At 38.4% G+C, this 26,577-nt stretch overlaps 1 protein-coding gene across 3 annotated transcripts in view; it reads right to left on the bottom strand.

Annotated features, from left to right (window-relative positions):
• Nucleotides 1–26,577, bottom strand: part of dab1b (DAB adaptor protein 1b) — a 44,064-nt gene that overhangs the window by 5,002 nt on the left and 12,485 nt on the right. Inside the window, exons 2-10 of one of the 3 annotated variants that reach the window (XM_079876551.1) lie at nucleotides 20,717–21,070; nucleotides 7,821–7,960; nucleotides 7,198–7,296; nucleotides 5,422–5,553; nucleotides 5,221–5,340; nucleotides 3,585–3,623; nucleotides 2,333–2,392; nucleotides 2,051–2,110; nucleotides 686–742 (exon numbers count right to left, since the gene is read on the bottom strand). In XM_079876551.1, the coding sequence (XP_079732677.1) occupies nucleotides 686–742; nucleotides 2,051–2,110; nucleotides 2,333–2,392; nucleotides 3,585–3,623; nucleotides 5,221–5,340; nucleotides 5,422–5,553; nucleotides 7,198–7,296; nucleotides 7,821–7,960; nucleotides 20,717–20,783 (774 nt within the window). In that variant the 5' untranslated portion in view covers nucleotides 20,784–21,070. The remainder of the gene's footprint in view (nucleotides 1–685; nucleotides 743–2,050; nucleotides 2,111–2,332; nucleotides 2,393–3,584; nucleotides 3,624–5,220; nucleotides 5,341–5,421; nucleotides 5,554–7,197; nucleotides 7,297–7,820; nucleotides 7,961–20,716; nucleotides 21,071–26,577) is intronic. The other 2 variants (XM_079876552.1, XM_079876553.1) reach the window with 2 other exon arrangements.

Raw genomic sequence — 26,577 nt, 5'->3', positions numbered from 1 at the left:
ATTTACAGAAACAAGCTTTATGTAATTAAGGTTTATAATGCAGCTGCTGTCAGATTCAGTACAGTTGGCTCAACAAAAGTGCCTCGTTTACAAAACAATCTGCAGTCAAATGCTCTGAACAAACATATAATCCTCCGACATGATCCACGACACCATTAAAATAAACCTTCCATTGGTTTCCAACGCTTGGATCCTTCTAAAGTATGTAAGCTGTTTAAACTGGACAATCAAAGCAAACGTTCTTTCACTCTTTCATTTGTCCTGTTGTCAGCAGACTTGGGCGCGTGGAGTACGTCTCGGTTGCTTTGAATATAATGCAGAGGATGTTTTAAGCTATAAAACGTGCAGGATGTTTTAATGGTAAAAAACTCATAATATGTGTCATTATATAAGAAAAATTTGACCACTTTAATGTCATGAGCCCTTTAAATTTATTCTGACTTGTAACTATATAAGACTGGATTTACAACAATTTCTTCAGATGTATAAATATATATTCAGTTTGACAACTGTATACTCAGATTGTATATAATTAGGTCATCGCAAACTGATGGTTTAGTGGGCGTGAGGTTCTTTTAGCCGTATTAACAAACATAAGTTGGGAACTATTAAAATATCTAATTTATTCAGTTTGCATTCAGTGAGGCTGACCACAAGGTTGATTGTTCTCCTGGGGTTTACTTACTGAAAGGATGTCTGGGGGGGTGGCCATGTCACCGAAAAGATCAAACTGGCTTATATTCTGCAATACATTCAGGGAGAAAGATAAAGAAGATATAAAGCCATACTGGAAGGCATTCTACAACACACAACTACAACTACAACTATCTGCATGAGTTCAAAGATTACGTTATGATTTTGAGTTAGTGTTCACAGAGGAGAGCAGTCCACAAGTGGAATAGTTATTAATCAGTTAGTGGGTCGACAATGAAATTATGATTCAACAGTAGAAATACAGTAACTACTACACATGCTATAGTGATTAACAAGGGAAGGCTTCAATGAAGACAATGATGACATTTGAAGGACACCAACAACTGAAGGGAATCAGCCAACAAACACTTAAAACAACTAAACTGAAGGTACAAGCAATGAGGTGGATGATCACCATTTAACCAGAACCCAATGTGAATGTAAAACATAAAAAAAGAAAACCAACACAATGGTCATGTTCTATAGAAAAGCGAGCAAATCACACCAGAAGACTCAAGCAAGATCAATGTTTGGCGCGTGTGAGCAAACATTGCAGAAGCGTGACTGGTATGTATGCAAAGATTAGCTCCAGGCACTCGATAGGCTCCGACTGAATGAACAGACAAGCAATAACACTCTGTGAAATGGATTGATAACAATCATTTAACATGGATTCATTCTTGGTGAAAGCAATGCTCTGTTTTGACTTTCACAGATCTGTCTCGGATTTTGCAATGTATGCGTGGATCTTGATAAGATTGTTTTACAATAATAACCTCTAGAAATGTTAGGAAGACATCCCTCTTTCTGAAATTTTCAGTCATATGAATGTTGTTGTTCAAGCCAATCATCATCTTTATTTCATTGGGTCCAAAAAACCTTCATTAAAAATACTTGTCATTAATGCAAGTTGCACCGTATTTCAATGGTCCACTTTAGACATTCTACTAACTATAAGTAACTTAGTAACTTTGCTGACATGTACTTGAAAGTTGCTTATAGTTAGTAGAATATCTAAAGTGGACAATCGAAATAAAGGTTAATCATAATGCATTGCAGTTGTCACATTAACCTTTTCTAAATCCATGCAGCACATCCATTATAGAGGTGAACCCCAAAAACAAACCTCTGTTTTATTTCCCCCTCATCCATTTCCCTCGTATAATGAAAGACTCACAATGTGTACAAGAACAAAGAAATATTTTTAGTACAGTAATCGCTTTCAATTCGCTATGGGATTCAGAAATAATCCCTTGAGGTCTTAAAACGAAGAAGGGGGAAGGACACTGAGAGGTTTGTTTGCTGGAGGAGAGGGACGGGGAGGTTGAGCGAATGTTTGAGACATGAGAGAACCTACAGTCATAAGATGGTGTTTCGGAACATCATAGATCCCGTCTTTCTGATGACTTGTGGGGACCTAAAAATTATAGTGAATTAACAACACAAGGCTACTGCACAAGGCTATATGTATTGTAGGTATGTTAGAGTATACTTTTAATCTGACGACAGATTATTGGATATTTTAAATGTTTAATTTGGGGAGACATTATTAGAGGAAATCTATTTTTTGATTCCCCCTTCTTTGTGATGCTATATCTGTAGAAGTGTGGGCGAAGAGGGGAGTGGCTCGAGGAAGTACCTGGTAAACGCTCTCCTCTGATTGGTGGAGGGGCTCGTGTCCAGCTTCAAACACAATGTACTACAAGGAGTTGGGAAAGAAAATGAGAAAGGCCCCATATGGAACCAATCAGACAGAGACAACACTAAGAACATTCAATGATGACCCTTTATCCATAAACAATATATTTTGTATCTTTATCCAGAACTGTAGGGTGGCCCTCTTTATTTCCACAGGATAGAAAATCAACAATATCTCATCCATTTTTTAGTTATTTTTCTGTTGTTTCCTCTACTTCTCACAAAAAAGACCTCAGTAATCTCACAAGTCTCCCATTTTCAGAAGATATGCCAAGATACCAGTCAGCAATCAAAAGTCAGAAATCTCAATATGTCAAATTTTGCTAAAGTGATCAGAGATGCTTTTCGATTTTTTTTTCATCTCTCTACTCTTATTGTATGTTTGTTACTAATATCCCATTAATGTATATTATTATTTCTCCTAATTTTAGGAGAAATCTATCTACAAATATGAGAAGTTGATACTTTACTAACGACGTCATTAATACTTCCCACACACGACACACTGTTTGAAAGCTTGAAATCAGAGGCAAATCATGTCTCGTTCGTGAGTGACGATCGCTAGGTGTCAAAGACGTGATCTGAGAGATGCCCGAGAGACATTTAGCAGGTTAAATATCTATCCTTTGATACAAATGCTTTGACTGGAACTGACATCGCAAATTGAAAAGCAATCCAACAACTTTGGAAGTCGTGTAGCGTATGGGCGGTATATGTCTCCTGAGCAAGAACATTTTCTCTGATAATATAATATAATAATTATATAATTCAACAGGTACAACACTGGACTTTTCCCATCACAAACTGATGCAAATGCTTCAAAACTTAACCAAACCAATCTTGAGAGCTTCTATCTTAGGGATTCTTCTTGGAGATATAATGTGGATGTTAAAATGATGGTTAAAGTTGTCTGTATTCAGTGTGAGCGCGAGAGCACTGGGTTCAACACATCAGTGCATCCAGTGGGGCTGTTCATGACTCTCAGTAGAACATATACACACAACCACAAAACATGACTGCATATCAATACACTGCCAATGACAGGAGCTGAATGGTTAACAGAAGTTGTGTAAGCATCAAGTGCAAACAATATCAGCAACACTTAAATGGAGGAGTTAAATGATAATAAAATCACATAGAATGCCAGTTCTTAATAAAATCAGATTAAGTTTATGATAACTGAGATTACTCACCTGATAGACTGGATCATCAACCTCATCTTCCAGAATCGTCTGTGTCAGTCATTAAGAAAAACAGGCATTATTGGAAGTAGCATTTAAAAAAAAAAAAATCATTTTCACAAAAACTTCATGGCCCCCAGAATATTTTGTTGTATGAATATCTGAACATGCAATATATTAAAAGAAAGAACCGAGCCTCTGCTAAAAAAAAATGTTATTCTATCTTCATGCATTCTTTTTTATCAACACTTGAACGTGGGTAAGTTTATTAAAAAAGCAACATTTTACACAAAAAGCTGAGGAAATCATTTTTGTCAAAGATTTCGTCCACAGATGAAGTAGATCGAGATCATCAACACCCTCAAAGTATCACAGTTGTTTTCTCTTCATGGGGTCGACATTTCATTCAGTAACGTTAGGCAGTTTTGATTTATATGTTTTTTAATGTTTGATGATTACGATATTTTACATGTGCGTAAGTAATCTTCTATCATTTGTTTCTGCTTCACCTGTGTTTTGATCAGGAGATTAAAGACAATTTCCGTCAATGGCGGGGAAACAGTTAAAGTCCCCCCGTGTTGAAAATCCAGCTTTTAATGTTGTTTATGTGTCTATGTGGTGTTTTTAATATACTTTAAGACAAACCATGTGTAAGTTCATAAGTCGACACCATTGCTGAGTATTTCCTCCTTAAAACTGCAGTGAACCAAAGACAGTCTCAAAAACACGCTTTGAAATCGCTGGTGTTTCTGACGTCACAAACTACCTTGTAACCAATCAGATCAACGTGTGATCGTCAACCAGTGGATCTCTGAACTGAGTAAGTGAATGGAGGCGGGGCTCATTTGCATATTCATAGAACCACGAATACTAACATTTCAAGGGATTTTTTTTTTTTAAATATGTTATTTTGGTGATCAAAGATGAGTTTTAAGGGATACAATTGACTAGAGGGGGACTTTAAAGATGGAATTAGAGCGAACAGACACTAGAATGTCATCTTTTATTCAAATATCATTAATAGCTGATATTAATGGGCCGATTAACTGACAGGGTTGATAGTATATCCATCTATCATTAATTCATTACTTGTAAAACTAGTTTGTTTTTCCTCCCCTCTACAAAATCTTCAGTGACATTAGTGACGAAACTGAAACATCCCACTATCTTCAGTAAAAGTTGCGCAGCTGTAAACATAATTTACAGGAAACTTATTCTTTTGTATTCTTAACATGTTGGTATACAGTCCTAACAATGGAAGAGTTGTTCAGCCTGTGGTCAAGTTAAAAGGTGTTGTAAACTTTGATAAATCTCTGAACCGTCTCAATAAGTTGGCCATGTATCCCTGCAGCCCTACATAGATCAATCGTTCTGCAGAATGGATGGATGGATCTCGATAAGTTGTCAATGTTTTCTTTGAGGAATGTTTTACAGCAATTGTGTCATATAAATGGTTGTTCAAAACACCCTCTTGAATGATCATTTATATTTCATATGAGAGATGGTATGATTAATCTGATTTATATGTCTGTCATGTCTTGAAACCGTGTATGGCATGAAGCATATAGCAGAAATACATTCAGAATTTTGCCAGAAAGAGTCATCAGCAATTTATAAATTATGTTTTTGACTTAGTTCATGATCTTACCTGATAGATGGCTTGTTCACAGTGCTTGTCCTTCTGAGACTTCTTTTGTGACTCCTCCCTCTGTTTGATGTCATAGACAAGGGTGAAAAGGTCACGCAGGTCCAGTATAACCGGCTCTGCCTACAAGAGGATAACTGAGGTTAAAGAAAAATAGTGCCACTTTTAACAAGCAAGATTCATTTAGGAATATTAACAACTAACCGAATGGCTTGTCTTGATTGCCACAAATTTGTGGTTGCCTTTTTTACCGCACACGTAGCCAAAGGCGCGATGGTCCCTTGTGTCTTTGGCAATGTAGGAGATTTCGTGTACAGAGTGATGGTGTTGTAAGACCTGAGGATTGGGGATGTTATCACATCATTATATATGTAAGGAACAGTTACTAAAGCAAGACCATTTTCATATTACCAGTTTTTCAGGTGAATTATTTTTTTTTTAAACAGCCTCTATTCAAAAGTTGAAGATTGTGATGAAATTTGATGAAATTGAAGATTGAAAAGACTGGTTTTGTGAAAAAAAAAAAAAAAGAAAACCCTCAGCACTTTCTGAATGCACTGTATAGCTGTGTTTGTGCATCACTGCTTGAAGGTTGCTAAAACTGTAATGTAGGAAACTTATCAAAGACATAATTAATATTCATCAGTCATTCAACATGCAGGAAAGTCATTGAATTGACATTGAAGACAATTCAGTTTTGATTCAACATCATCCGTCCTCTGTGAGTTTGCAGCGAGACACGCCTGTGTCACATACAGAGATTCACAATCTCCTTAAACGCAACAGAGATTGTTCCAAACTGTGAAGCCCACAAGGGGTTTTTACAGCCATTTTTTCCATCCATCCCATGCCTTTGATATGTGTTCTGTGAATTACAGTGATTCTGCGAATGACCGCTAAACGGCAGTGTAACCCAATGAGCTGGAACGTGGACGGAGACTAGAAGTAGTTCAGTTCAGTTATGGAGTTGAAGACGATCAGTTTACATGCTTCCATGCATTAAAAAATTGCTGTCTGGATTCAGTTCTTGCTTTATTCTTTAACGCACCTTACAACATAACATTCTGCCTTTTAAATGCCATGCATCAATTTGCATGTCTTTATAGACAGTGTTGTGTGCTTGACTGGCCGACGAATAGTGCAACATGAAGAGGAGAAACAGACAACGACGGCCATGGACTGTTGAGCAACTTAGGTTTTGTATCAAGAAAGAATGGGATAACATTCCACTTGCAAAACTGCAACAATTAGTATCCTCGGGTCCCAAATGAGTACAATTGAAAAACGATAGGTGATGTAACAAACACAGTGGTAAACATGCCGTCCTTTCCAACTTTTTTTTGAGTGTTGCAGACATATTTAGTTAAGTCATGAAACTCTAGATGTAATCTTACATGTAATCGGCAAGCAATCACATAATGTACAACACGACACAAGCTGATTGACTCTGCTGATTCAGCAGCCAATGAGGTTCTTTGGTCAACATTTAAATAGCTTGGTTCAGCATTTTCTGTAAACTAGTCCATAAGTGCACTATCAGAGTTCCCCTGAACCCCTCCACCTCCCCCAGCTCCACCTGCCTACATCTGCTTCAGGATTTATGTTTGTCTATGTATGCAGCAGCAGCATGTCTTACATGCTCACATTCTGTGTATCTATTGGCAGTAGCAAGTCCATACTTGCTCTGCAGAAGAAAGTAGTTCTACAAGCAAGAGCATGAAAAGGAAATCTTGAAAAGCGCTGAAAAACATGACCTGAACCCAGGGTTGTGCTGTAGTACTGAATATCATCATGGCTGTGATTACCTGCTGTCTCCTGCCTACAGATGAATCACGGTTATGATGATATTCAGTACTTGTGTTCATATGAAATTGCTTATATAACTTCCAGATATCAGAAAATTATTTTTAGAATAAGAGCAATGTTTATCTGGCACAACAACACTAATAAAACTAGAGTACATTTCTAGAAAACTCTTACCCCTGATCTCTCATCATAAATCTTGATTCCACCAAAAGACACAGTTAGGAATATTCTCTGTTTGTGGTTTCCTTTGGATCGTGCCGAGGCAGCAATTCCCTGCAGCAATAAACAGATGAAACATAAGCATGAGAAGAATTACAAGCAAGCACGGATAAAAACGTAGTGTAAAGATGAATTCTCACTTCATCAGCAATATGTTGGCAGACTTTGAATAGTGGGGTTTTGCATATGGTACATAGTGTTCTGTTCTGAATAGTTTGTAAGGCCACTCTTGTTACTCATTCAGCACTTCTAAAGGGATGAATTTGAAAGGGATGAAAGGGATGTGTCTAGTTTGCTATTTTCTCTGACTTCTGAGGGCAAAAAAGAAACAGATCATTTTATTCACTCTGTTGAATTATTAAAAGCCATTCTAAACACATTGCAGGGTCACTTGGACCAGGTTTGAAACCTTGATCTGTGTCAAGGCAATGCTAAATGGCTTAGCTAGAGTGCATTCAGAAAGTATTCAGACCCTTTAATATGTTCACATTTCTGAATGCACTGTGGATGTCAGCGGTCTTCAACACTGAGACAAGAACATAGGGAATACTGCAGCTTATATGCAACCGAATCTTTACCTTCAGCTTCATCATGGAGTCCTGACACAGCTTGTCTCCACGTGTGGTCGTCACATCATCAATCCCAATCAGCTTGGCCTTGTACCTGATGCCATCGCCTCTGAAGCGCTGAACCAGGACCTGCTCGCTGCGATCCTGACCTACACAAACAGGACAGATAGATGGAGTGAGACTGTAATTCATTTAAGATGATATATCATGTCACCTTTAACCTTTAGAGATAGTGTTATGCTGGAATATTTAGCATGAATATGTGCACATAGATCATTGTGTGGTAATGTGATATACACTTTGGTCACTATGACATTACATTCTGACAGTGTTTTGACAAAACTTGGTAAATGCTGATTATTCATGATATTGTAATTTTGTGAATTTAAGATATTTCCTGATGTGATGATGCAGAATGAGGGTCCATTTGCAGAGTTTAATGGGGTAGTCAGGCATAGCCTGGTAATACCAAACTCTGCTACTTCGCTTTGCTTCGTAGACAGAGTCTGGAATGGCATAATAGAGAAGTGTTTTCTCTCTCGCGGGGGGGGGGGGGGGGGGCGCTTGTCTGAAGTTTAAAATCATTGGTTAAGCCAATCACATAACGTTTGGTTATGGCGTGTGTTATGCGCATGCTCAGCCGCATCTAACTTCCACTGTAAACACATGTATGATGCGAAAACAAAACCATCGAGCGAAATACCGGAGTGAACATGGCTGTGCGCGACTTTTGCAGATTATGTGAAGTAAAAATGTATGCATCCACGGTACAATCAGTGTCTACGTCACGGCTCTCAGCCCGCCCTCTGTTCGTTGATTGGCCCGGCTGTTTTCAGGCCGGAGGAAAACGGAAAGCTATTACGCTATCTCAGACTGAGTACAGAAGCGAAATGAAATTGAGCGGAAGTAAGAAGTCTGACGTAGTCAGGCTAAGTCAGGCATGCAGTGGTTCAAAACAAAAAGACAGGTACAAGAGGCAAACAAGTCCAAAACACAAAGTAAAGAGGCAAAAATTGATAAACACAGGTACAGGCCAGTAATACAGGCTAACCAAAAAAAAACCCAGAAATGCAGACAAAAATGGAAAGAATTTTGAGAGAGTGGAGGTGTGACAGAGTGACCAATCAAAGGCGGATATCGCAGGATTTATACTCATGCTTATAAACTGGATGTAATTTAAGTTCTGTTGCTTTTATATGAAAATAAATGTAATGAAAAAGACACTAAAAGTTCCATTTGAAAGACATGTTTATCATACCCTGGAAATCCAGAGATCTCACGAGAGCACAAGTTGAATTTGATCAGCGAGTTTACTCTGGTGTCGAGTAATGATGCTCATTAAATATGCCCCTCGATCTGAGCTGCACCAATCACATCGGGTTATCTGATATAGGCAGGCCAGAGGCGAGCTAAAGAGAAGACGACAGCGCTGTGACGTCGAAGCCATGAGTAAACATTGCAGGATGGCTATGAATGAACACCAGTTGTTTGAAACGGCTTTGGCCGCTACAATGAGCGAGTTAGACTTGGCTTTTTATCTAAAAGAGGAACGGAAGACGCCGCTCGAATCGTTCCTTTACAAGAAGGGCGTTTTTGCTGTTTTGCCGACCAGATATGGTAAGAGTCTAATCTATCAGTTAGCTCCGCTGGTAGCTAAGCAATAACTTGTTGTGATTGGTCGTAGTGTTATCCAATTGCGTGCAGTGAGATTTTCAGATGCATGCTTGGTGCCGCCCCTCGAGCTGGCCGAGTTTCATTAGTCGACGCCAGACCATTAATCTTTCAGATTTAGGGTCTGGATTTCCAGGCTAGTTTATCAATTCTTTTTACTTCAATACAGACATGTGTTCATTCATGTTTTTATAAGTATGACAAAAATCACATAATCCATATAGAGATCACACTGTCAGAGAATTTGGAAATATTCCCACATAATTTATATATATTAAATCATGATATCACAGTATTACAATAAAAACATTTCAAAAGAGAACAATACATCACGGTTGTTTAAACCAATGAGCATTAAGCTGTGTCGTCAGCAAGTCGTTTCCCATCATGCTTTTGATCAGCGCAGTCAGTGGAGAGCGACTGCAGAATCCGACAGTTTTTTGACATACGTCAGCATGACATCACAGCAAGGCGGACCACACTTGGACACATTTCTAACCAGCATGCATCTCGCGGTGATCACCGGGGATCAGTTCTGCGCAGAGTCTGCTCATCTCAAACGAGCCTATGACAGTGAGGCAAAGCAACTGACGCTACTAGGTCACATGATAATAACAGCATGGCGAATGTAGTACGTCCAGATTATATTCATATTACACACATTCACAGAGCCGGCGTCAAGGGGGGACCTCGATTGTGAAAAAAATAGATTAATTATGCAGGTGTGTGATTGGTTGTGATGATGCATTGTGTGATGGTGCATCAGGGTGAATGGAACAGATGGAGGATTATGATTGGTCAGATCGCCTGTCAATCATTTAGCTAATTGTTTTTTCACAGCATTTTATGGATCACGTAAAACAAACATGGATATTAGAAAATGACCCAACCACCTGTCGACTCAAACTCAGAGGCGGAAAATTTCAAATCCTCAGCCTAAATAAGTGAAAAAAATTCCAGTGAAACAGACTGAGGATTTCACAAACACAAATCTTCTGAAGAGCACCTTTCTTCATACACAATGTGGAACGAGCGAGAAAGACTCGCAAGCACCGGAAAAGAGATCTCAAATCTTTTAAACGCAGACCAGCTGCAAAAGAACAGGTACTACATGTCCTCCATAACAGATGTTATTGGCTATTTTTGTGAAAAAAAAGCAACAACCTTTACATGGGAAATTGGATGCTTTTGACAACATGGCAGAAGGAGGCAGTGGCCCTTTCCTTTCTTTGCTGGACTATACAATCAAAAATCAGTTGCATTTGCTTGTAGTACACGCAATGTCAGCGGAGGTATAGCTGTAATGGATTTTTTATAAACGCCTTGTACAAATATTGTAAGAAGCCCACAATAGCTGTGCACTACAAGGATGAGAGACTCAAATGGCTTCTTGAACAAAGCTTAACAGGCCATTTAGATACAATGTCTGTCGTTCTGAAAAATTTCAATGAGATCACATCTCTTCTGACTGAAACTGATTCTGTAAAAGCCCATGGTCCTGAGCTGTGGACCAATGAGATCCAACTCCCAAGTTCCTGTTCTTTGTGAACCTTGTGCATGAAGTGCTGGATCGTCACTGGAATATTGTTGGATCCACCAAATAAGCTTCTGTAGAGAGAGGACACTGACCCTTTGACAGGTCTGGGCACGTGTTTGGGCTATGTGGCCAGTTTAAAAGAGTGTGTGCAGAAACTTCGATGTGATGAGAGAAGTGTGGGGGAAAGCCACGGCTGCTGCCGATGCACTGCCGAGATCCACGACCCCAAAGCCAAGACGCACAGCAAACAAGAAAATGGACAATTACTTGGTGGAAGAAACGACGAATCAAAGAGAGGATGACATACAAAAAGCACTTAAGAGACTGCACTACAGCTATGAGTGATTCATTTCTGGATCCTGAGACTGTGAAGCTTATCATGGACCTGATACAATCACCAGATGTTGATGCAGAGTTTGATGTCAAAAAACACTTTTTGAGGTCGCAAAAGGAATCACATACAGTCACAGATGGGGAAAACTGGACCACAAGATTCATTCTCTCCAAGTACCACAAAAAACAAAGTACCACAAAGCCTCTACAAACAAAGCCTAGTGTACTGCGCTCAATCATGCAGCGCTTCTACCGCAACCTGTGAGAATTCATTCTCCTCTCTGCGCAATCTTTTCATGGACCACAGACGCACTATTCTTCACAACCCGAAGGCCCTGTTAGTTCAGCTGGCTTTTGAGAGGGATCTTACTCTTCATGGAAGGACACCATTTTAAGGAGGTTTAATGTTCGCACACGCTGCCTTCAGCTTTTTAATAAGTTATGTGTTTTATTTATTTACTTACACAAGCCTAAATGCCACTCTTGGTTATTAGAAAGGAGCATTACATTCAGTATATAATTGTCAATGTGTTGTGACTGTGCTGATATTGATTAGTTTATGTTTTTCTTGTTCACTTGTCCGGAAAATGAGCCGGTAGCTTGTGCAGGTTGTATGAGAGTGCACTTGTACTGATGTGGTAGTTTTATGCCTTGTTTTTGCAAGTTAATGAGGCTGATGGTGTGCCCTCCAGTTGGGAGCCGCTTGTCCTCCTGTTATTTTTGTTCCACTATATAAAACATTGCGTTTTTTTAGCAGTTGTGAAATAATTTCTTATTCAAAATAAGTACCTACTCAAGAGAGTATGCAGTTTCAGACACAGCCTGTGTGTGAATAATGAGGTGATGATGAACAGGTGTGGAAGGCAGTGCATGATGGGATTTGTAGTCCATGATAGTCATTATATGGAGAGGAGAGTGACACCTGAACAGGGGCACAAGAAAAATTATTCTTTGGCTTTTTTTTCTCGATTAAGGCATATGCCTCATTTTATTTTGTAACGTCATTCCAGCAGACAGATGAATAGAATGGGGGGGGGGGGGCATTTCATTTTCATGAGGGGGCACACTTTTTTATGATCTACGAAACAGACATTAACAAAATAATCCCATATTTAGCCTAATATAACTGAAATAGACCAAGTTCTATGTTAAAACAACACCAAAACACAAAATATTAGCGAATTTTCTGATCATAGGCGGAGAGTGAACCAACACGATTAGGATATGTGCTTCCCCTTTAAAAACATTTACTATATGCAGGATTTGGCATGGCAGAAGGCTCGCAAAGATCTCTCATTTTATTATCATGAAAAAGCGGTTATACAACATCATCATCGCGATCTCACAAAGTTTATAACCATTATAATCAGTGAAGTTGATGCACAATTTATTCACAGTCTTATTTATAACTGCTTACTATAATGAGAGGATGTGCACGTGTGTAGAACTCAGAACACCGCTCAAAACACCGGAATTTCGCAATATATTTTATTATGGAGAAAACTGACCCTAGACCAGCCTTTATAGACAGCTTTTCCCTCTAAAAGCAATCAGAAGCATGAAAGCTTGTTTCCGCCACGAAATAAAAAAAATTGCGACTTTTTTATCTCACAATTCTGACTTTATAACACATAATTGCGACTGTATATCACGCAACTCTGACTTTATAACTTGAGTTTATATCTCGCAATTTTGAGAAAAATGACCTTTTTTTTTACTCTGTGAGGAAACAAGAATACTAGTAGCATCAGCAGCAGCAGCAGTCAATTGAATGAAAAACAAAAACAAAACAGTTATTACCATGACTGTATCTAATGGATCTACAAAAATATTTAATGCAACAAGTTCTACTAACTCAGTACAGTTAAGTAAGGGATAATGTAAATGTAGCCAGTTGTTATCTCAGAATAACCCCTGACAGGGTGATCAGGATCAGGTCTTGCTTCACACTGAAGGGGTTTATTCTGCGATAACAACCAGCTGGATGTACATTATCCCGCTTGTTACACGGCTACTTGCCACATAAGTAAATAATTAGACACAAAATATTGGTCTGAGATTAAATATTTTATTAGCTCTTTAAATGCAAAGCTTCAGTGGAGAGAGCAGTTTCAGCGGCAAGATCAAACTAGATGAACATTTAAGAGATACGGTATACAGTCGTTCCACTTATTACACAGCATTTCAACACATAAATAATTATGGAGATAAGATATATTGATTTCAGATTAAACTGTTAAAATCATACCTGTTTGTATCTCATAATCCAACAGTGTACAAAACAATAGTCACAAAATGGCCGCTGCTGCGTTTGTATGAAACGCGAGAGCGAGTCCACGATACTGGATGGCATAATTAAATAACTGTACACACAATATAGATTTGAGTTTTAATATTTTAATTAGCTCACCAAACACAAAACTGTCATGCGTAAAAACCTTCATAGCAAGCGTAAAGCAGCGACTTCAGTTACCCAGATAAGCCTGTGTTATCAGTTTTTACCAGTTGTTATCGGGGAATAGCATTCACGATTGTCTAATCAGAATCAATTATTCCACAGAGCCGTGTAATAATCAAAAGATAACCAAAAGATAACCAAAAGATAATTGAACAGAAATTACTCCAGAGAAAACATGGCCTTTACAGATTTCCTTCCATTAATTCATATAATACACCAGATTTTTCAGATTCATACAATGTCAAAGGTTGTACATATGTCTACTCTTGTCTTTTAAGAAACAGTTCATTGACAAGATATATATCTACACACACTCCTGGGCAAAAGCAAATGGACCAAGCCCAAAATGGCTAAACACTAAGCTTTTAAGTGTCTAAACCACAAATTATTAGTCAGGAAATTATCTAAATTTAAGCAAAAGCACAACTTAAAAAGCCATTGCTGTCTCAAAACATCAAAAGGCAAATTCACACCACACAGACAAACGCCAAAAAACAAGTTGGCAGTTGGATTTATAATTTTATGAAAAATAACTGTAATTTTCACACTGTCCTAATAGACACTTTCAAACACTGATTGAACATGGTCAGTCGAGTGAAAACAAACCCCAACCAACGCCAATAGACACAGACAGGTGGTAACACACTGATCCAGCAAAACCCAACAAACATGTTTCTTGGACTTTGTCTGTGCGGTGTGAATTGGCTTAAAGACAGAATGAAGTTTTTGGCAGAATATGGGAAGTTGTGTGTGGAGTGATGAATCACAGTGAAACACGAGTTGCATGGTGATGCTCCAGAAAATCTGCTGAGAAATATAATAAATGCATCTCTAGCACAGTAAAGCATGGAGGAAGACAGGCCTTTTTAGCGGCTGGTGTTGCTGAGCTACTTCACTGTGAAAAGGCATTTAATGCATTGGAGGATAGGAGAATATTGCAGGATGGCTTGCTTCCCACAAAAGAGAAGTTGTTATCTAAAGAGGATAGATCAGATGTTATTTTTCTATGCTCCTGCTTAAAGTGCAAAGACAACCAAGAAGTGTCTTGAGAACAAGTCCATCAGGCTCATGTTTTGGCCAGATTTAAGACCAGTGTTATTAACATTATTTTCAAGCAAACAAAATTATGTGATTCATCCATATATAAACTGTGCTACGGTTTGAAATATTCTGTTCTATGCTCACATGAAAATGCATAATCCTATTGGTTCCACAGCAGTGAAAGTAGATCAGTGACTCTCCTAGGGGAGCATGTGTCAGCCATCAACTGTTCAACAGTTCTGTGAGAGCAGGACAGATGGCAGCATATGGGGAGGAGGAAGACACTCTCTCGACGCCCCAATCTGTCAACAGGCTGTTTAGTTTTTGGAGGCCTGACACAGAAACTCATTGACCTTTTTTCCCCCAAGAGACAAATTACCAGATATGCCTCATATTCAATGCAGAATATTCAGCACTGTTTCATAACCAATCAGCTGGGCTCCAAAGAGAAGTTAGGACATAACATCATGTTTTCAGCTGCGTTCACACCAATGCACAGATCTCTTTTGAAATATAAGATGTGGTTTGTCCTGTCTGTTTAATCTCTTAAGATACAACTGAATGTGTTTACATAAATTTCACATCCTAAAAGCATTTTTAAACTCAAGTACATTTAACAACACAAAGTCGCTCTTCACAAAGCGCACATGAGTATTTGAATTTGAAAGCAGCCTCCTGTCAGTGAGTTTCATATAAATTAAAATAAATTATATCAAGCCCACTGCATTCCAAACGACATAAATTATGCTTTCGTAGATCATGTGTAAAGAAAATGCGGGTGGGCGAGACAACACAACACACTGCAAGAGAAACATCAAGCATGAGCCTTCTCACAGCGCATGTCCTGTGCAATGAAGCCCGCGAATGTCCTTGTAATTCGCTTCAACCTCTCTGAACTTTATGAAATATTATTTTACGGAAGGTTTGAGTGGTGTGTGTGGATTTGGAAGCAAGCAGAAAATGGGTGTTTCTATAGCACACACAGCGTCATCGCGCACCTGTGGTTAAAAACTGCTCAGAATCATTGGAGAGAGAATCTTTTCTCCCACCCTATTGTATAGTATGACCAACACAATATTAGATAAATTAAATATAAACTGTTCTTTCCTGTAGGTCAGGCCTATATACATAACGTGCCATGTTGATGTTTCCTCTGCAGACTGCTTTACACTCACGTGTCATGTGACCAGAGTGTAATCGCAGCCTTTGCGGTTAAATAATCTAATTTTATCATATCGCTAATGCAAATTAATCGGTCAGCCCTAGTAAGGTTCTGCTCAAGTCGTCCTTGCGATTGAGGATCGGGTTGAATAAGTTCCTCCAATGTTTCATCATAGGCAGAGGTCTTCAATCCTGCTCCTGGAGGGCCACTGTCCTGCAAAATTTGGACAGTGGGCAGTGGCCCTCCAGGAGCAGGATTGAAGACCCCTGATCATAGGACTCGCGCTCGGATTGATATGGTAAAATCGACGTCATCGACGACAGTTGATAGTAATGGGTGTTGTTTCCAACGTGCGCTGTAGGCGGTCGACCAATCACAACAGCCTGGGCCATCTGACCAATCAGAGCAGAGTAAACCAATCACAACAGCCTGGGCCATCTGACCAATCAGAGCAGAGTAAACCAATCACAACAGACTGGACCATCAGACCAATCAGAGCAGAGTAAACCAATCACAACAGCCTGGGCCATCTGACCAATCAGAGCAGAGTAAACCAATCACAACAGACTGGACCATCAGACCAATCAGAGCAGAGTAAACCAATCACAACAGCCTGGGCCATCTGACCAATCAGAGCAGAGTAAACCAATCACAACAGACTGGACCATCTGACCAATCAGAGCAGAGTAAACCAATCACAACAGCCTAGGCCATCTGACCAATCAGAGCAGATTAGCTCTTGGAAAGGAGGGATTTGGAGATTTTGTCCATTGAGTCGTTTGAGAATCATTGAAGAATGTGGTGATGTGCAATGTTTATTATGAGAAAATTAAATATATATTTTTTATCTTTGATGCATGTAGACCTGTTGTAGGAGACTCCAAAACAACATTAGGAGACTTTAAAATAGCATAATAGGGGCACTTTAATGTCAATCAATATTTGGCATTATGCCGATACCACATTCACTGACTTTGCAAGCAACAAAATTGCTCAATATATAAATAAATGAATGGGAGATTGTTGTCACTATGTGGTTCTTAGATATTCTGATTTGATCAGAGGAGGCCTGAAAGGTTTGAGAACCTCTGCTCAGGATGAAGAGGTCACCAACGGACCATGGTGTACATCTGGACACAAGACTGGTTGCATAAATGAATATTAATTCATGAGGCCTGATTCACACTTTCACTTTCCTGCAGAATTTATCTCTAACCCTGATTAAACACTCCTGTCTCACAGGAAGAAATGGGATAACCTTTCACAGGTTTGAATGTGATGGTTTGTGTTTTTATATGTATTAACTCAGTATTACAGGGTTATAAACTATGGTAAATTAGCTGATGCCTTTGTCTTGTTGAATTGTCTTAGATTAGCATCTGCTGAAGTCTATTGCATATATAGATATTCATATGCGTCTGTCTAACCAGGGCTGGAGCTGAACTCTGCAGGAAAGTGGATGTCGAGGGCCAGTGTTTCCCAGTCCTGGTCTAGGGGCCGGATTTGGACCACAATCCACTAATTGGTGACTTCTGCTCTACTATGCAAGTGTTATTTATATAGCACCTTTTAAAACAGTTCATAAAGTGCTTTACTGAAAACACATGAATATCATATAATATTATCAACATTAAAATTTAAATAATAAAATGTAAGACAATAAAATGGAATCATTGTATGGAATTTCATTTGTATGGAAAAGAGCAGTGTGAATATTCCACATAATATCTAATTTTATAGTAACTTTTTCATTCATATGGCACTTTGGAATTAATAAAACACAATTCTTCACAATTTATACTAATGATATCAACTACCACTAAATAGTAGAAATGTTTCACTAATTTTTCAAGTGCATTGCAGTCAACAGGATTTTGTATCGCACGTTTAAAGGACATTGATGAAAGTGTCTCAGTGTGCTCAACCCAGAATGCCATTTCTGTTGCCATTATTTCACAGGCCGTGTTCATTTAATAAAAGTTTGACATCTGCCACAGGTTACTATGTGTGTGTTTGTGTAGCTTGCATGACAGCTGTGTTTGAGAATCAGTTTTCACATGGATTTTTGTCGGTGCGCTGCAGTTGCTATGGAGATGGAAAAATTCAAGGATGAGGAAATTTCATTTATCATTTATGGGCAGTGAGAGCAGGACACAGATATACTCAATCTCTCATCAGGACAATATCAAAACATGACAGCTAACAACCAATCGTAATATGTTCCCTTTCAAAGTGGAAGTCAACACTGCATCTTGTATTGATGCAACGAGGAACGTCCTCAGCGTGACCGGTGTCTGAAGCACCTGTGAAAACACGCCAAATATCATTGGCCGACGACAGTCCATGACGTCATTAGAGTATACTGTAGAGTATGCATTGACGTCACTTTCCCACAGCCGGACTGAGTGGCAGAAGTGCTGCTGCATGACTGGATTTAATAGGGGAAACTGTGAATACACGAGTAAAACAAACGATTATCAGTTTAAACTAAAGGTCGAACTCGATATTGTGTTCCTTACAACTTACCAAAGATCCAGTGATCCATGGATATTGATATGCTGCCAGGAATCGTGTTTCCTGACATTTATATGTGCCTGATTTCCACACTGGGGAAATACATAGAGCAAATTTGCCTGTGAACGCTTTATATAAATACAATATAGCTAGGTCTAAACCCGGGTGATCACTTATATCAATGTTATATATATCATCATATCATCCAGCCCTAAAACTTGTATAGTTTTTTGTCAGTGTTTGTTTAAATACATCCAATTATGCAGAATATTCAATGGAAAATATTTAACTGATGAGTTGTCAATACAATATATAACAAAACAATATATAGGGTATGATTTTACCACTAAATTCAGCATATTGATAGAAAAAATGATAAGTGCAAATCCACCCTTCGCTGCCTGGATTACAGTTGTTTCTGTGAATTGCAGCAAATCCATTTGCTTCTTTGTTCTGTAGCTTTCAGCAGTCTGTAAAAATATACCTCAGATTTCTTGTCAAATCTAGTTGTACAGTCAATCTCAACACTCTTTCCTGTTTTAGATGTGTTCTGTGTGTTTTTCACGGCATTCATGCTGAAAACCAATGCTGCCATTCAGTCTGCATAATCAGCTTTTTTGTCTTCAGGAGCCGTTTGTGAATAGCGTGTGTGAAGGCGTTCTAGACGAACACTGTGTCTCGTTTCCATACCTTGGGCTTGCCTTCACGTCTCCTTCAGACAAGTTGATGACGTGTATCATAGGCTCCCTCTTATACTCACAGGCGCTCCACTAATGACGTCATGGACTGTCATCAGCCAATAATATTTACTGTGTTTTCACACATGCTTCAGTCACTGGTCATGGTGAGGGACGTTCCCCATAGCATCAATGGAAGATGCAGTGTCTTGTTCCCCTTCTCAGGAAACCAGTCGAAACCTGAGACGTATTTTACAGTCCAGATCTTATTTAGGAGATTATTTGATTGGCTTTCCAGACTATAATTGCCAGAACAATGTAAATTATTGTGAAATAATAGAGAAAAATGTTTTTAACTTTGAGGTGCAGCAAAACTTTGCTGATAGTCATACAGGTTTTAAACGACATAGAGGTGAGAAAATAATGCCAGTATTTTGTATTTTCTATAAAATGATTTATATAAAAAATCTGTGTACAGTAATCTTAAAGGATGAGAAAACTTATGGAAATTATTGAAATAATAGCAAATATGGTGAGATAAATATTTGTAGATAATAAACAGCGAGTTTGCCGGAGGCTGGAATGTTTGCCTTAATCGATCATGAAAGGAAAGACAAGAGACTGTGGTAGCACAATGTTTGCACAACTAAAGAAATGAAAGAAAGTCCCCCTGTAGTCAATGATTTTATCGCTTAAACTCATCTTTGATCACCAAAATGACATATTTAAAAGTTTTTTCCTGTGAAGAAAAAACTCCATGCCTTAAAATGGATTGAATGCAACTCTACACCCTTGCCTCATTTAGTACATGCGGATCCATTAATATGCTAATTAGACCCGCCTCCACTCACTCACAGCAGCTCAGAGATCCACTCAGCCAACTTACTGAGGTAAACGCTGCACAATGGTGTCGCTCTTTACAACGTCGGACACAAAACGGTAATTAATATGATCAGCCTTTTGCTTGACTATGTTATTAAACCGCTAATAATGTGTTGCTAATGTTACACAAACTGTGTTCCCGTTCGCCATCTCAGTCTGCCTTCTAACAATCATCAGAAACGCTTTTGAACAACTCAGAACATCAGTGGAGAAAGGCACAACATCATAATATACATCATACAACCACTATATTGCAAAATATTCCCGATATTTCATATCACCCGAAAAATATACTGGGATAACCTGGCTTGTGGCTTCTCTTCTCTCGACACTCCCCTGCTAGTTCGCTGTTAATGATACAGTATGCTAAAGCCCGTTGGCATGTACGTGATTGGTTACAAGGTTTGTGACATCAGAAACACCAGCGATTTCAAACTGTGTTTTTGAGACTGTTTTTGGTTCACTGCAGTTTTAAGGATAAAATACTCAGCAATGGTGTTAAGGCATTTTTCTTAAAGCATATTAAAAGCACCACTTAGACATATAAACAACATTAAAAACTTGATTTTCACCACAGGGGGACCCTGAACTTTAAAGTTAATGTCATTAGCACTCCGCCACTGAACTGACCTTTTCTCCTGGACTCCTTTTTAACAGTGAGTTTGACATCTGCTTGACGTTCTGCCTCTGTTGACATCCTCCTGTGTCTCTGTTCCTCTCAGAAGCATGGAGATGGTTATCTCACAGTATCCTCTAGTCATCGGAGGCAAATTCAAAACGCTGCATTACTGTCCCAGTCATCTGAGGTTTATGTCCAGTATTCAAACACAAGGATCTGCTCCAGTTAATGCGATTGTCTATATTTCTTCTGTAGTTCCCTGTATATAATTGAACAGTGTTCCTCTGATGTGTTCGCAGCTGATCCGGTGGCATTCACATTACTTCATTATTCTTCATCTGCGTCCGAACCGCTTGGCTGTGACACTATGGAGAAATAGAAGAGGTATTTATCACAGATTGTACAGATGCTGCTATTAATCATCATTGTATTGCAATGCATTTCATGTTTTCTAACTACAGATCTTTGATCATAAAACTAAGCATTAAATATCATCTTACTAAGACATATTATTGGCAGATATAGAGTGACTACTGATGTTTATATGCATTTTATGTAAACTATACCGTTATAAAGATCTTGTTGATCTTTAAGTATTTTTCCACTGAAATTAAATGATTATTCCTATTTCTTATTTCTATATCCTATTTTCTTTCTTAACTCTATAAAGCATACTCTTATCATATTTGATACGCAAATTTCGAAGGCCTCTAACATGAACTGCCTTATAAATTATGTTTTTTTTGTGCACTCAAATGGCATTAAAAAAGCGTATATTTCAGGTTGGTCAAGCCAATGCGAACGGCAGCTGCAGTGATGTAATGACTTTACCAACTGCTGATTGGCTCTTTTATTGACTTCCGCCATATTGCACGTTGCAGTTTCCCCCATTCATAGTAACACGAGAGCACCGTCTTTGTATAATCTTTGGTATCATAAAAGAATAATGTATCGAATTTGATAAAAAAAATGTTCATTGTTATTAATAGATTTTGTATAAAGTTTCAATAAACATTTCTGTTTCAAAAAATCTGATTACTGTGAACGATTCATCAGTGCACCAAAGAAAAAAATCTTCATTAAAATATAAAACTTTTAGAATTTAAAGTCCCTGTGTCAATAATTTGATCCCTTAAAACTCATCTTTGATCACCAAAAATGACATATTTTAAACAGCCTTAAAATATCTTGAATGTAACTCGACACCCTTGCCTCATTTAGTTTATGCGGGTCTATGAATATGCAAATGAGCCCCGCCTCCACTCACTCACTCAGCTCAGAGATCCACTGGTTGACGATCACACGTTGATCTGATTGGTTACAAGGTAGTTTGTGACGTCAGAAACACCAGCGATTTCAAAGCGTGTTTTTGAGACTGTCTTTGGTTCACTGCAGTTTTAAGGAGAAAATACTCAGCAATGGTGTCGACTTATGAATTTACACATGGTTTGTCTTAAAGCACATTAAAAACACCACATAGACACATAAACAACATTAAAAGCTGGATTTTCACCACAGGGGGACTTTAAGTTGTATTTAATAAATAGTATTCCTAATTTATTCCTAAAACATTCCAAGAGATCTGACACTTCTGAACAGTCACATGCAGAACATTCTTCTCTGTCTTCAAAGACTCGAGCGCTTCTGCTGGTGAAGTCATGCATCATTAATAAACATGCTTTCATTCGCACAGAACTGATGAAGGTTAGGAAAGCATCAGGCAGCAGATCGGAGCGTGTGCATGTCCATCTTTGCATCAAAAAAGGCTGGCATTGTCAATCTGGGACAATGCATTTTTCATTATGAACATGCCTGTGTCTGACAAAAGCATGATTTAATGTAATGAATGACTGCTCTTTAAAGCCCTTTTTAACTAGGTCACCACAGCGCTCAATCTGCTGTGTGGTGAAAGAGCTCAAGCATCGCCTCTCATCTGGGTCAGAAGCTCAGAAGCATTGCAATGGCCAAAACTGTCTCACAAATATGCTTGTGTACATCTTTCATTTGAGGCAAATTTGACAGGATTGTAATCGGCTATCCGACCATCACACGTCTTCAGGTTTTGATTCATGCCATGTGCTTTTATTTTTCTGTCTTTTCTGTCTCTTGTTGTCGGCTATCATTCGTTTCCTGTGTATTTATAGCCATCATGTTTTGAACATTGATCAAGCTTATCCATTTCATGTCTAGTTTAAGTCGTAATTTTTCTTAATTCTCAGTTTGTAGATGTCTGTAATCTTTTCCCTTCAAAGGCAGCTGGAGGAAAACCACCTGTCTCAAGAGACTGATAGCTTTGAGGGAATGCTGAAAACACAGAAGATGAGGAGAGAAAAGGTTTCAAAAAAGCAAGCATAGCAACAGTGCACTGTAGTAGAAGAAGCATAGTCATAGTCTTTCTTTACAGAGTGACATCGCTAACTACTTGTCTGGCGTGCATAATACAGCATTATTAGTAGTTCAACAGATCCGTGTGAACAGGGATCGTTTTGATAACATTGTCATCTGTATAAAGAAAAAAAAACAGTCCCGTTTTTAGCTCATCGTTGTCGTGTAAACGTACCCTAAAACAAGACAGAACAAACCCTGACACGAGTCAGCACGTGTCGCTGTGAATCTGTGTCTCTGTGTAAATGAACGACATCCTCCATGTCACAGTCTCCATCATCTGAGAGTCCACAGCCATGTGATCAGTGCTATCACTACAATACACTGTTAACTGGGGAAAAGCTTTTTTTCACCGACTGTAAATACCCATAGCATACAAATAATTGACTTGACCATAAATATTTTAAAATCATGGTTACTAAAGAAATATAAATATATTTTTTATCCAACCGAATTCTGTAGGTTATATCTTTGAAATTGACAACAGGTTTTCAACAAATGTTCATAATCACATATGTTTATTTCTTGTTTTTCAGCTAAGACCAGCTTTAAAAAAATAAGGATAATTATTTGGCTTAAAACTGAACTTATAAGCCTTTAAAGCTACACTGTGTGATTTTTACCCCCATCTAGCGGTGAAATTGTATATGACTACCCAGTGAATATTAGTTTCTGTTCCTCTCAATTCCGAGGGCGTTTTAACTCCTACGGTGGCCGTATTATTCCAAGATTAACATGGCTTCCAGTTATCGACTTCGTCCATGACAATAATAAACAATACGTCTAAAATGAATAAAACTACAGGACAGATGTCAGGAGGTAAACCTCACCCTTGGAATCGGCTTAGTCAGATTAATCAGATTAGGCTAACGTTACAATGTGTACAAAGTAAAAGCAATTAAAAATAACAAAAATTTACAGTGTCCTTTTTTTTATACAGCTTAAAAAATTGCGCCTTTAAAACTATTCATCACCTGTGATCCGTCGCAGCACAGATTTATGTTACAAGGTAAACAATACTTTTTCACCATTGACGCGAGGATGAAGTTATACTAGAGGTCGTTCTGGCGTTATGCACAACCATGCTATGGTTAGACAAGCAACTATAAAACTTCGAATTTACACAAATGAATTACAACAGGCTGAATTACCTGTCGAGAAGAAAGCAGGCAACCTCGGCGTCCGTTTTAAAATCTTTTCTCCTCATGAGCTCTTTCCATCTGGGAAAAGTTACTCCAATATTGACTATGGTCTTGCTGATTTGTCTGTCGCGTTGACGTTTTAATTCTCTCTTTCAAATGTGAGTACGCACGCACGCACACACACACACACACACACACACACACACACACACACACACACACACCACACTATCTTTCAAATCTGCCGCCACTCGCGAGCTCGCGAGTAATCTCCCCCTCGCATTCGTCACGGTGTCACTGAGTGAAAAACGCAAAAGGCGAAGCTTGAATTTACAGGTATGTCCCTCTTTGGCTAATGTAGTTTCAAGATGGAGGGGCAACATGGCGACCGGCATTCGAACCCCTCACCCGTATGTACTTTCAATGGCAGATTATAAACTTAAGAGAATACTTTATTACTTGAAAGAAGTAAATATACATTAATGAGCACATATATTTTTGAAAGAACTAAGTGTTTTTTGCTAAGAATCAACTAAAAAAGTTACACAGTGTAGCTTTAAAGAAAGACACATATTTATTAAAATGAATTGCGTCAGGACATAGCAGTGATTTTTATTTGTTCCTATGCCTGGTTTTCTACATATTTAACTCTATATGAAGTATTCAGTTATGGTCTTCAGTTTCAGAGATGAAAGAGTTTACATTTGATTGCAATTTTAGAATTATCTTGTTAGATTTTGAAAGAGTTTAATATGCATGGCTATTTGTATTCAGCAATTATGAATTGTCCAGATCTAATAAAGGTGAGTGAGTTTTCTGTAACGAGTCTACAGTGAGTCTTATTATTTATAATATTTAGAATTTTTTTTGATATACAGTAAGTTTGCACCTTGTAGAATCTGCTAAATTTAGCTAAATCTTTTTTCTTTTAAATAAGAGGGATCATTCAAAATGCATGTTATTTTTTATTTAATACTGTCCTGAATAAGGTGATTTACATAAAATATGTTTACATATAGTCCAAAAGACACACACACAAAAAAAGCTGAATTTATAAAAATGACCCAGTTCAAAAGTTTAACTGCTCAATGTTTCCAGCATCTTTTGCATATTTGAACCCTTTCCAGCAGAGACTGCATGATTTTGACAACCATCTCTTCACACTGAGGACGATTGAGGGACTCAGACAAGTAGTAAAAAAGGTTCAAACATTAACGGATGCTCCAGAAGGAAACACCATGCATTAGGACCATCAAACGTTTTTGAATTTGAAGATCAAGGTAAATTGTAGTTAATTTGTCTTCCAGGAAACTCCGGAGAAAAGTACTAAATGAAAAAAATTTGGATATCTTCATCCTGTTCAAAAGTTTTCAAATTCTTCAATTAAATGTGCCGAATGACATTATTGCTTGATGGTTTTGTAAAGTCACGTCTCCAGTAATTATTATTGCATGAATGATACTCCATGTTGCAAGGCCAGTGTCAGTCGTGAAGAGAGAATCTGAACCGAGGTCATGTGGTGCGCTTCAGTGGTAATGAGATCAAGCGTGATGTTGTTCCCCTGCAGGGTCTTCTGCTCACTATGCGTCATATCTATCTGTGCTTCTCTTTTCATTCCCCTTTTGTGGCAAACTGTGTGAATGAGGAATGCACCATTTTTGGAGCATAGAGGGAACAAGATATACGGTGAAAGCAACTCATAATTACCTACTTTTCTGTGTTCTTTATAGGACTACTTCACATCTAAACAGTGTTGAGATGTTCTGAAGAAATGTGTGTAACAAAGCCACAAGTAAAATCAAGCTCCCAAAACAACTACTTTTCTACTTCCTCCACATGGGATGTCATGCTAGATATTTTCATAGAGAGGTACGCACAAAGATTATGAAGAAGTTGTTCATGTTTCGGTCATGGATGTGGAAAATATGACATGAACGCTCAGTCACGTCAAAAGCAAAGCGTACCCATTGTAATCAACGACGCTGATACGGACAAATACTCACTTCACTTCTGTACTCTCGAGAAAACCTTGCTGACAGTGTCTAAATGTTTGTAGTTTGTGAGAGTGCAGAACTCGCTCAGTGGGAATGCATGAACTCAACTCTGGCTTTTTGAGTGGAATTCTTCAGCGCAGTGACTCATTTAAACACTTCTGATTGGTCATTGCATTCATGTGCTCAACAGACACGTCTGTGATTGGCTACAATGCTTAACGCTGCAAAACAAGTTATAAACAGAAACCAGTGACACTGGAGGCCTGTTGCATGAAGCCATTTTCAGTTGATGCCCAGGGGTGTGTTTCCCGTACAGCGACGTAACTCGCTGGTTCACTACCATAGTGCGAT

This window comes from Squalius cephalus, assembly GCF_949319135.1.
Source record: "Squalius cephalus genome assembly, chromosome: 7".
Lineage (NCBI taxonomy): Eukaryota > Metazoa > Chordata > Actinopteri > Cypriniformes > Leuciscidae > Squalius > Squalius cephalus.
Note: the sequence above shows the minus strand (reverse complement) of the source record. Positions and strands in the feature narration are given on the sequence as shown.